General features: G+C 34.3%; 1 protein-coding gene across 1 annotated transcript; it reads left to right on the top strand.

Moving 5' to 3' along the window:
* Positions 1-362: 362 nt before the first annotated feature.
* LOC308668779 (retinol-binding protein 2-like) lies at positions 363-12,625 on the top strand (the record flags this gene model as incomplete). The annotated part of the gene is made up of 4 exons (XM_081328928.1): positions 363-435; positions 4,342-4,520; positions 7,888-7,989; positions 12,572-12,625. The coding sequence occupies 4 exons, from the start codon at positions 363-365 to the stop codon at positions 12,623-12,625; spliced, it is 408 nt and encodes a 135-aa protein (XP_081185054.1).
* Between the last annotated feature and the right edge of the window lie 457 nt (positions 12,626-13,082).

Below are 13,082 nucleotides of genomic sequence, written 5' to 3' on the forward strand. Positions count from 1 at the left end.
AACAGAAGTCAAGGATCTTAGACATTTTTAAAAACCAAGAATGCAACCAAGTTAGACTTGTTAATTTGCCATTATGGAATACATATTTCAACCATATGCTTTCATAAAAAAATATTCTATTGTCTTTCTTCTTAACATTTTACAAAGGTCATTGCAACATCATTTTCCTTCTCACATCTAGTTCTTCTTTGAACTTTAATAACGAACATAACGTTCTGCTTAGATTATCTCAGTGACCCTTAGACTTTATTATATTAGAAACCATAAACTACATCCAAAGAACTATAAAAAGGATAGAATTACAGTTCATTCTTTTTGGAGAACTACCATTTCATATTCCATAGCTAAACTACCTAGCAGCAATGCCTGCCGATTACACTGGAACATGGGAAATGGTATTAAATGAAAATTTTGAAAGTTATATGATTGCTTTAGGTAAGTATAAACTTAATTCAGATGATTAAATTCTATATTTACAATACAGTACAACAAGGTACTTAGAATGCAATTGCTTAAACATGTATTAAAATCTAATCAGAGATAATTCAAATATTTTTAAAACAGTGCTTTACATCCTATGGAAACATATGAAGCCTTCAAATTATATGCATGCAAAGTAGTATAGATTAAAATAATTCAAAACCTAAAATTACAACAAAAATTTATGTACACTGTTAAAAGGTTTTAACACTGCCAATCAAGACAACAGTAGTTAAATATCCTTTAATCCTACAAAGCACCATGCATCATCTGACCATTTTTATGTATATCTCTGGCAAATGCAAAAATGACTTACAAAACTGGGTACAGCATTAAATTAGGTGACAAGAGATTTCTACTTATTTTTATGAACTGTAGAGCTTATGAGAATGTATTCTACAGATTCAATAGAATGGATATTGGCCAAACAGGAGAAAAGATGAAGGTTGTCCCAAGGTGAGACTCCATCCCATGTTTATCTCAGTTATATCAGTCGTAGGATTCCACATGTAATACATTGACAACTGGATCTTAAATTATATTTCCGGTATTATCAATACAAGAACCCAGAAGACACAATCTTAATTGAGCAATCTACTGTAGAGATTATGGTTGCCAGATTTTTTTTAAAAAAGGAAATCAGTAGCATTGCTGCATAGTAGAGTTGTTCTTACTCATTTCACCTTCTATCTAATAATGAATTGCACATATATAAACTCTGATTTACTGTAATAGCTTATGCCTACTAAGGGACATCAAACAAACAAAAATTACCATTAGCATTGAACAGATGGCTGGTATATTAACAAAACTAGTCAACTGTTAGGAGTTCCTGGACTAAATATGAGCTCTAATTCTCAGGCTGTCAGTTCTAAAGAGCGCTGAGTTTCAGATGTACAACTCCTGCACATAGTGCCAGCCATCAGTGGGGCAATCATTTTGCAAAGGTTCCCTTTTTATATACAGTATGACCTGTTGCATATTCTTCCCTCTGAACAGTTAACCAGGCAATGAAGTATTAGTATTACATCTTCACTTTTTTAAAGACTTCTGGGACAGATTTCTTCTTATACAGTATATAATTACATTAATTGCAACACAATAAGTTTACTAGTATAATTATCAGTGTAGATATTTTCAATATTTTATCATATTTATGTATATGATGCCCTTTTTTACTTTCACAAGAAAATAAAAAAGAATATAACATAACTGTGCATCAGAACTGGAAATCTGGGGAAAATGCATAGATTAAATTAAAATGAAAATATTTATTGTGTTTAAGAAGGGATAATATTTTGTTCAGATTTTCCTAACTAAAGACAACACTAATAAATTCAATAAAAGGTAGCAAACTGTATTCATATTTTATAAGAATGAGAATGTAGTACTTAACAGGGTAAGGTAAAGGATGACAAAATAAGATGTCTGTGTAGATATCTCTCTCTGTGTGTGTATGTCTGTGGGCCTATGCACCTGTTTGTATGTAAGTATATGTTTCTTTATATTTTAGGTTCACTAAATTGTTTCTTGGGTAGTAGGATTGCTCTATGGCTCTCTTGAGGAAACTTGCTAGATATTTTAGCTGCAAAATATTATATACTTTGCAAAAACATTCAATTTTATCTATCAGATATTCTAAGCTTTCACTTAGAGCAAGATACAGTTGCATCATGATTCAAGTTCCACCTCTTTAGTACCTCTCACACATGTACAAATGGTCTAGGGCTTACATCACAACACTGCATTTGCTGTTTTGTGCTTTGCAATCTTATCAGTGGCAACCGCTAGAGGAGGAAATGGATAATAAATGACACAGCTTTCTATCTTTGAGCTTTTGGCTGACAGAGGTGAAATACATCTTGAATTCAAGGACGTGTTTACAACAATCTTGGTTGACTGCTATTCCCACTGATGAATTTGTTTAGATCATCACTAGTGTCTTTTACTGAAATATGACAAGAAAGAAATCAGCCCAGTATATTCTTTTTTTATATTTGATCTTTTGCATACCATTGCTCTTCAAATACCCTATTCTGATCATGATCAAAATAAAGTGATAACATTATGTAATGGAAGGCAATGATGATTAAACTACAAAACTACTAATGCTTTCCAACCCATTTTTCACAGCAAGTTATGAACATAATGAGACGGCCAGTTTGGTCTAGTGCAGGGGTTCCCAACCAGGGGTGCTTGCACCCCCTGGGGGTGCAAGATGATATTCCAGGGGGTGTGAAAACTTGGGTTTTCAAAATTATAGTGTATATGCATAATTTGTTACCATTATTTCGAACTTTTGTAAGGGATGCAAGAATATATCAGAAGCGTTCTAGGGGTGCAGGGTATAGAAAAGGTTGGAACCACTGGTCTAGTGGTTATGGCACCAGGCTAAACAGCAGGAGAACATGTACTTGCCAGGAAAGTCAGCTGAGTGACCTTGAGCCAGTCACTTTCTCTCAGCCTAACTCACCTCACAGAGTTGTTGTGGGGAAATAGAAGGAGGAGGGCTGTTGGATATGTTCATCACCTTGAGTTATTTGGAAAAACAAAAAAGGTGTGATACAAGTAAACAAATAAATAAATAAGTGTTTCAATCTTCTGTTACCTAGATGGAGATTGGTTCCTTTCTGAGCTATGGTTGCTCTCTCTTTCCACCCATGTGATTATAACATTCAAATACAAAGTACATTAAGGTAGAAAAATACCTATGAAAAGGAATTCTCCAAGCACAAAGGGATATTGAAGCTCTCCCAAGTGCCTTTAATGTCTGAGTTTCAGTAATTCATTGGCCTGCTAAACAATAATAAAAGCTAACTGCCTTTAACTGAGCATAATGTGTGAATTGAGCATGTGGTTTATTGTTCAGGTCATGTGTGAACTGCTTACAAATGTTCATAAATCCTTATTGCACTGTAGCTAAAGTTTAGAATTTGCCACCATGAAATTTAGTAACTATGAGATTCTGCCAAGAGATGTGGCTACCAACTTGACTGGCTTTTAAAAAACAAAAGTTGGACTCATTCATGGAAGTGATGGGGGTCAATGGATATTACCTACTGTTTCTCAGGCAGAAAGAAGCTTCAGATGCAGATAGGCAATTCTTTGCTCTTGTGCTGTTCCTGGTGCTCTCCATCATGTTACTTTCTTTCTGTTACAACACCTCTCTAGTAAGATAGCTAAATATCTTTATTTGAGAGGTGGTTAAGAAATTGTATTTCTCTTCTCTGAAATCAAAAGCTTGGCATGCAATAGGGTCTGGTGTGAAAAACTGACCATAAGAGTCAGTCTACTAGCCAGGAGGAGAACAGCGATAGAGAACTTGGGTGGTAATGGCACAAGGAATTATCTGATTGACAGAGAAAGAACTTTGCATTGAGAATCCTATTTGATAATTGTAGCTTCTAACCATATCACATCCGCACATTATTAACTTTTGTACAATTCTATAAAAGTAGCCTTAGATAATGAGATATTCTTCTAGTGGAAAATATGTATAAATGTATGTATGTATATGTCATCTTTTAGAGCACAGTCTTGTATGTGTTTTCCTAGAAAATCAGTCCCACTGTTTTCAATGGGAATTACTTCCAGATCCTTACATGGAAGTCTGCTATCTTGAGATAAATTCCTACTCAAAAGTAGGCAGACATGGCAATTTAACAAGGGATTTTTTTGATGCATTGACCACTTCAAAATAACTTATTAAAAATCAGTTCATAGAAGAGATGTGAAGTCCCTTTAAAAAGCCAAAAGTCTTATTGGGCATCTGCGTAACCTCACAAGTTTGTGTTTTTATATTTAGAAATCAAATTTAATCAGGCGCATTGTTAAAATGCATATCTCTTATTCCATCTGCAGGCATCGATTTTGCTACCCGTAAGATTGCAAACCATCTAAAACAAACAAAAGAAATTATTCAAGATGGAGACAATTTCAAGACAAAAACACTGAGCACTTTCAGAAACTATGAATTGAATTATACCATAGGAGTGGAATTTGAAGAGCACACCAAGGGGCTTGACAATCGAGTTGTGAAGGTAGAAAACCTATTATTTGTTTCCCATTTACACAGCAGTCAATATAAGCCCCTGACATTCAAGTAAATAGGTTGAAAGCAAATTAAAATGTTAAATAAATGCTTATTTATAAAGAAGTTGAAATTTGCATTTCAGAAACTAGATGCTTTGCTAGTGCAACTATTTATTCTATATGCAAATCATGACAATTTCTCAAGCAGATGACAGCAAGGTAAAATTACTTGTTATTTGCTTTCAACTCTTCATGGTTCCAAACTATTATATTTCCCTAGTTGACTGCCATAGACTTACTTCATAGTTTGGCACAGAGAAAATCAGATTCCTGTTAGCCACAGTAGTCGCTGCCCTTTATTCTTCTAGGCTGCAGCACACAAAACAATTTACTTGTGGTGAGCAAAACTAGGTAAAACCTATTGTTTATACAAAGTCCCTTAGCCAACTAGAAGCCTTTCAAGTCCATCTTGCTATTATTTTGCAAGATGGCCCTTCCTCACTACCCTGCAAACAAAAGCTGTCCAGACTGGAAGCTGAACTATCAGGTCTGGAAAAGATAAAGAAACTAGGGAAAACTTTAATGTATATTACAAGGGAAATACATTCTTTCCTGCTGTCTTCCAATCAACAGCCAATCTGGCCTCAGGATGCTGGGTGCTGCTTGGATTATTAATGAGTTTCATAGAAGGTATTGATCAGATGCCAGCAAAGGTTTGTTTTATTGCTTTCACCCTGGATTGAGACAGAATAAGACTGGGGACTAAATTTCACTAACACCAGTTCCAAAATGTGTAACTCTTTGCACCTGATTCTAATGGTGTCACAGGCACCCGATGTAAATTGTGGCTTATGTGCCTCTGTATCAGATCTCCAGAACAGAATAGCAAACATTACAATCACCTAATTATTTTTTTTCCAAGGAGAATGGAGAGATTTGCTACTTATAGCCAACATCTTCCCTATCATCTGTGACCTTTCTGTGCCCTGACATCACAGCATGCTCCTCATAACAAAGCCATCCTTTACCAGCCCTATTCAGGAGCACAAAACTGCCACTTTGCTGAACTTTCAGCAACCTCAATTTTCTCTTTCTATCTCAGTCCTGTTATGTGACTACAGGAAGAAAAAGCACCTCATTTCTTTTATAATTCTCTCTGATTTCTTATCAGGGTGATTTCTACCCAGCATTCCTATACCAACACACTGCTACTTGGTGTGTGGGGGTTTTTCAGCAAAAGCAGGGATTAATTATTGTTAAGGGAGTCATTCTGCTTCTTTCTGAGAACCAGTTTGATCTATTGGTTAAGGGACCAGGCTAGAAATCAGCAGTGTGTGAGTTCTAGCCCCACCTTAGGCATGAAAGCCAGTTGGTTAACTTTGGGCCAGTCACTCTTTCTCTCAGCCCACAACATCAGTCTTGGGCAACAAACCAGTCAGTTAATTCCTGTCACAATGAATTAACATTTGGTTGATACTAAAAAAAAAGTAGACTCTGTATTTTTGGGGAAAATGCTCGGAAGCAAAAAAAATCTGTACTTTCTACTTCTTCAGTGTAGAGTGTTGCCAAACCCCGATAAATTGCATAGATGTTTTCTCCTGTTAATCACTGTTATAAACATGGGCAGCATAAAATAAAATGCAAAAACTAACTTGGATTGGGGGGGAATTACCTCTCATATCAAGACAAATGTTATCTTAAGTTTTATTGCCCTTCCTATCACCTTCAGAAGAAGTTACAATCAAATACTTCCCAGTCAATAGACTGAAAGGTATAGTAGATAACAAAAAGTTTCAGAACAGATGGCTAGATATCCTACCCTACTGCAGCTTTCGAGAATAGAGTTCTCAAGGATGGACAGCTTATAGTTGTGTTTCTCAATGTTGGCAATGTGTGGATTTTAAGTCCTACAATTCCCAACCAGCATGACCTATGACTTATGCTGTCTTTGCATTAACTTTAAAATTTTTAGCAATTTTTTACAATTTGCTATTAAGCTGATGAAGAACTACTAAGATTATATATTATATTACATTACGTTACATTGTGTTATATTTCAAAAAGTGAGATTTTTACAGGATTTTTTTCTTAATTCCTCCTCTTCCTCCTGATGATTTTTCTATTCTGGCACCATCCAGATAGTTCTCCACTTGAAAAAAAGATTACTCCTCAAGCTGAAAAACCTATCCAAGTTTGCTATATTTAAAAAGCTCTCTAGTCCAGTTCAGGTCTACAGATTTTTCAAAAATAGTAAGAGAAAATGTGAATAGAGACTCAAAAATATCTACCAACATTTATAAAATAGCATGTTTGATGAGCAACAACAGAATAAAAATCTTTTGTTCTTTTTAAAAAAAACTTTTTCTGCCCCTTTGCCTTTATTTGCTATTATTACTGAAATTCACCTTGCAATTTCTCTAAAACTTTATTGCCTGTTCAGGAACTGCCATTTGCTACCTTTTCCTCTGGGTACATGAATATGCTTTGAATTATTTTGCTGCTGTTATTCTTGGCATTGGCGGAAGATGGGACTGCTAGGATTATTAACCTCTCTGTCATTCTCATACTTTCCTAGCTGCTAGGGTCTGATGGATGTATGGGAACAGGGAAGTGGTACATCACTGTAAAAATGACTGCAAAATGTTACATGGACATTCATACAGAACTTCTTCATAATAAAAAAATAAAAAAATACAGATTCCACTGAAATTCCTTTTCTTTGGAAAAAAATATATTGAAATGAAGAAATATTTTGCACTGCACAAGCAGAGCAGGCTTTCAAAGGTTAACTATCCTAGCAATTTGATCTGTAAGATAGAACCTTTCAAGAAATTTTTAGTTGTTTTTATCCTGTACTATGTCTCTAATAAATAGCTGCTTTATTTGCAACCTTGTAAAACAACTGGGAGATTTAAATCATCAGTTAGTGTGTCACTTTTATACAAAATAATTTAATTTAATCTATTCTGCGCTGAACACCACCCTAATTTATTTACTGAAATAGAAATATATGTGTGGATGTTGCATTAGTTTAAATAAAGCATGACTTTTCTATTGGAGATTAGTTACTCTCCTCTTAAAGCAGAACCAAATTTCATATTGGTTTCCCTTTCTAGGGAATACTTCCATCATAAGCAAATTTGTGTAATTTGTTTCCGTGGTTATTTCATGAATCAGGGTGAAGAGCTGGAAACATGAAACATCAGTGCCGGTCTTAGTTTGCAACCAGAAATTGGGATTTTACAGAGGGATGGCTGTATTTCCCTTCACCCTTTTTGTTTTTCTCCTGACACATTCACTGAACTGCATTTAGTTCCAGGTTTAAATATTTCAATTTCTAGAATGTTGCTTAATACCATCTTTTAATCCTTGAAGACAACAGTGACTTGGGATGGTGACAAACTTGTCTGTGTCCAGAAAGGTGAAAAAAACAATAGAGGCTGGAAACATTGGATTGAAGGAGACAAACTGCATCTAGTAAGAAACAAATATGTTGATTTTGTATAATAAAAAGCTGTTCTACATCAACTCACTTTTATAAGAATTTTTAAAGCATTTAGTATATGTGTATATGTGTGTGTGTATGTATATGTGTGTATGTACATGTATGTATATGTATGTGTGTGTATATCTATCTATCTATATCCATGTATATATCTATATATGTATATGCATGCTGTCTTGTTCTGAAATTGCTTGGATATTCATTTCGGATATTTTACTCTCCAATTTTATCACCACACATCAGACAAAACCTCACATGGTGCTGATTCTGATCAGCACCATGTGAAGTTGCAAAACAAAGGTTCAGTTCTTTTCTTATAAGGTAACCTTGGCTAGTCACTCTTTCCATGCAAGTTCCCTAATTATGCCATACTTCTGCTAACAGAAAAGTGTCCATGCATGTACAATTGCACTATGCACATCAGCTTTCTTTTGCAGGTATTACAAGAGCAGCAACCGGATAGGTATTTAGATTACTTGACTGGATAATAGGGTTACTGATTCAGCCCCAAACTGCACCTGTTATAAAGATGAAATGTGATAAGCTCATATATATATGGTTTTATGGTTAAATTTGGTTTCTAAATTTGATATATACATTTATTTTATTTATATATCAAATTTAGAAATCACCCATCTCCCTCACAGGTGCTACCTGGAACAGGAATATTATATAAATAACTTCTTTACATGGGTATGTCTTTAATGGATTTATTAACTGCTTTTTAAGAAAATGCAAGCCCTGTTTTATGGCTAAGAGAATTCCTAGTAAAACCAGGAAAAGAAATACTTTAGTAAAAAAAATTAAAAACTCAGATTATTTTGAAAGTTGTGGTCCTTTCCATAAATATTGAAAGTAAGAAGAATTTAAGATGATTCCATAACTGGGATTCTGCGTCTGAAGGAGGCTTATCCTGTGTTTCCCCTTTGTTTCCCGAGCCAGGGTCACATGGGAGAATGTAATCTTTTATTGCCTTATAAGTCAGGGAATCACTACCTTAAACTTGTCCAAAAAAACAACTACATGTAAAATAAATAAGGCTAGAGCAAAACAGCCTGATAAACATTCATTGCTCTACTCTGAATTTTAAGGAATCTCTCCTTATTCAGGATTAAAGCATGAGACTCCTTTTCATGTTAAGAAATAAAATTAATTCTGTTTGGAGATATAGTGGGAGATGATCTATAAGCACTTTTGTTTCACCTGTCAGTTTTACTATGAGACAGACTACAGATTATGTCAATCATAAAAAAACAGCACTGAAGTCAGTGAGGCCATTATAGTAACAAATACTATTTATTTTAGGAGGAAATTCAATCTCAGAATACCCTTTCAAGTGTACCTATTGATTTGTAATGGTATTTCTTTTAAGTTGAAAAGAGATCTTTTTAAGGCAGGCAAATATGAGGCAAGATGGCAGAATTGGGATTCTCCAATCTCTTCCACAATCAAAAATGATAAAAAATGTGCACACCCACTACCCAACAAACCACACTATTTCCTTATACCATTTCAGCTTCATTAGTCTGCAGATCAGCAGACTTTGTACTTATTTGAACACTTAGAAATTAATGTTTGATGGGCTTGCTTCTGTTTTCATTTAATAGCCCACAAGCAATTCCAGGTAGTAATTAAAATTAGGAAAACGCTGACCAAAACTCTACCATTATTTATTGAGGAAAGTATACAGTATAGGATATTCTAGCAATAAAACCTGCTGCAAAAGATTAGAACAATCAGTTGGTTCAAGCCACCTGGCATTTATTTATTCATGGGCACAATCTCAATGTTCCATACTGAGGTTGTGAAATTGCAATAGTTGCATATTTTTGTTAATTAAAAACAAATAGCTCAAAGTGCTATGGAAAAGATGGAAACGTGAAGTGGAATCTACCTTTTGTCACAATATAATTTTCCAGTAATTGACAGTAATAAGTATTTTCCTCAACTTCATTGTAAGCTATGGGGAATACGATTTAATACAAGAACTCTCTTCTGTAGGCTGCACAGAAAAGCAGGCTGAAAAAATGGACTAGACTAATCACCAGGCATACATCTTATCTTTAAAACATATAATTTAGTGCTGTTGAAGAAAAGCTGAATTCATATAGCTGAGTTCATAAATGTAATTCAAACAAAAACATAGAAAACGTGAATGATGTAAAGAAAATTAAGCAGTCACCAAAGTATGAGAAACGATAAATGAGAGATTAAATAATAAAAATGTTCAAGTGAGTGGTTTCAAAAATGAGGGCATAGGAGGATAACTACATTTCCACATAGTTGTATTTCTACTGACTTGGATCTCTCCCAGCATCTCTCCCTCACTAGTGCCCCCCCAAAAGCAAGCCAATGGAGGAAGCATAAAATATGACTCTCCAGCCAGCACTTTGCTGACCCTCCCATCCTTCTCATTTGATGGCAGACGAGAAGCAAAGCCCAGTAAATGGGAAGCAGCAAAGCTATCAGAACGACTAGAAGTGATGGGTACATAGCAGAAACCATGGAGTCTTGACTTTACAGCCAGATGGGGAAATAAAGAAGTTCTTACCAATGAATTTTGGCATATGTTCAGAAGAATCCTTGAAAGAAGGACACCCAAAGCATAATTAATGTCATGTTTATTTCCATGATTAAATTCCATAATTAACAATGAGAACAGGGCTGCAGAAATCCAAATAATGACTAGATAACCTCAAAAAGCTACAGGAAACTAAACTTTGCTTCCAATTAGTGGCTGTCTGATTTTTTGCTGCCTAAACTTGGTAACATTGTTCCTCTTCTCCACTGAGATCAAATTTACTTAATGGGTTAGAAATTTTAAGTAATCATTTTTAAGCATTTTCAATACTCAACTCCAAACTACTTTTCTCAGAAGGTAAGGAAATTATTTTCAGAGGAACATACTTTTAAAATAAGTATGGTTAATATTGCAACTTAATGCATTAATGTTTAACATTCTTAGCCACAATTCATTTTTCATTAGATGCAAACATTGACTTGCATAATTCCTAAGGAAAAAGAACATCTGTATATCCTGCTACCTTCTCCCAGGTCCATTATTCAGTCTTGCTTCAAAACCTATTAAGAAGACCCATATTTTTCTAGAATAGATACAACTATTCTAGTAAAATAGTCGTAAATCCAGAGATTCTATAAACCTAGTTCTACTAACACAGATACCTTGGAAGACATAGTTGATAATTTCTGTTCTCTTGAGAATTATATTAAAAAGGTACTTTAATTATGACTTTGCAGAATGGAATTTTCAAAAAATTGGGGAGCATGATTTTCTAGTGCTAGAAAAAGACAAAAAAATTATTCCCATAGTTCTCAATTAATTTACTGAATTTAATGTCACAAGAGGTAGTAATAATGATTAACTTAAAACTTTTTACATAGTCCACTGATAAATATAGATGCTTAGGAACAGAACATATATGATTGGATAATTTGGGAAACAAGGAGCTACTTTGATGATCTTTTAAAGCTGCTTTGACTAGTAAGATTGTGCTGAACCCTAATAAGTTTGGTAGGAATCATGTAGGACTATACTATCCATATTAAAAAAAAACTTTGATATTTCTTCTTCTGAGTAATAATGCTCATAGTACCTCTTATAACATGACAAAATTCATAGTAGCTTCATGTGACCTGCAAAGTAATTGTGATTTTTTTTAAAAGAAAGTAAAAACACAATTATGTTTGGAAGTGATTTTTAAACTATTTCATCCCGGAATCATTAATTCCATTTTACAGATAGAGAAACACTCGATAGTAGTTTATTCTATTGATCTGACTGCAAAAACAAGAGCTGAAGAAAATCATCTGCCCATAGTCCTCTTGCAATACATCATTACTGTTCTGTAGCATCTTCTCTTCATTTTTATTGCTGCAAGCCAAGCCTTAAGAACCATTTAAGGAATTAACAGCAAGGTTGAGAGACTGTTACTATAACTTGAAAAATATGATTATAAAAATCTTCCCTTACTTTGTACCAAAAGATGTTCCTCTATATGTAAAAAAAGATATCCACATAGAAACAAGTAGCTCATATCTAAGACTGATGGCCTCTCATGATTAAAATACATTCAAAACTCACCAATAATGCTACTGACCTACTTTGTAACACTTGGTATAACATGCCAAGACCCACTTTCTGCAGACACATAGCAAATACTATTGTACTTACCTTGTTACCTTTAAAGCCTTGCCTTTTCTCCTTTTGCAATTTCTTGTTGCTCCAGTAGTTTTAATGCACTACAGTATGTGGGCTAATAATAGACTATGAAATGTCCTACTGTTACAGAGCAATTTTCATACATTTTTCATTTTTATCCTTTTAAAAACTCAACTGAAGTGTCCAAATCTAATTACTGCAACCTGTAGTGCTTACTGGCTGATTGGTTACATAAAATACATTGTTCTTTTCCATTTAATAGTCCAGCCTCATTCTTAATGTGGTGCCTGAGTTGTTTTTATCTTTAAGGGAAGGCATGGAGTACAATAAGCACAATGAAAAAGCTCTGCTTTCTAATGGTTCTTCTTTTATAGGAATTGACTTGTGAAGACCAGGTGTGCCATCAAGTCTTCAAGAAGATAAAATAGACTGATGAAGCTGATGTAGCTGCCACATTTGTGTTGATTTTTTTCTAATGATAACTATTGGAATAAAAGTTTGTTTTTTGTCAGTGATCAATGGTTCTGTTTGATTAGCAAATTATGCGTAAAAATAATATTAAACACTTGCACACTTTACAATGGATCTTTGCCTTCCAAATAGGAATTAAACAAAAGTTTTGTTCTATTTTCCAAACCTTAGCAGGTCTATTTTTCTAGTAACAGAGATATCCTCATGCAATGATGCAAAAAAAAATGTAAAAGTTCATGCTGACAATAGTATCTCTGTATGTTTTCTTGTCTTCTTAATACATTTGTGTGGTATCTAAGAATAAAGTATCACCAACTGGTTTCACATATTGTACTGAGACTGTAAGTGATTTGCCTGGTACCATCTTAGTAAGATATGCTAAACCTAGTGCAGCTTATTTAACAAACTATATTT

This window comes from Vipera berus (genome assembly GCF_964194415.1).
Source record: "Vipera berus genome assembly, chromosome: 5".
NCBI classification, from domain to species: Eukaryota; Metazoa; Chordata; class Lepidosauria; order Squamata; family Viperidae; genus Vipera; species Vipera berus.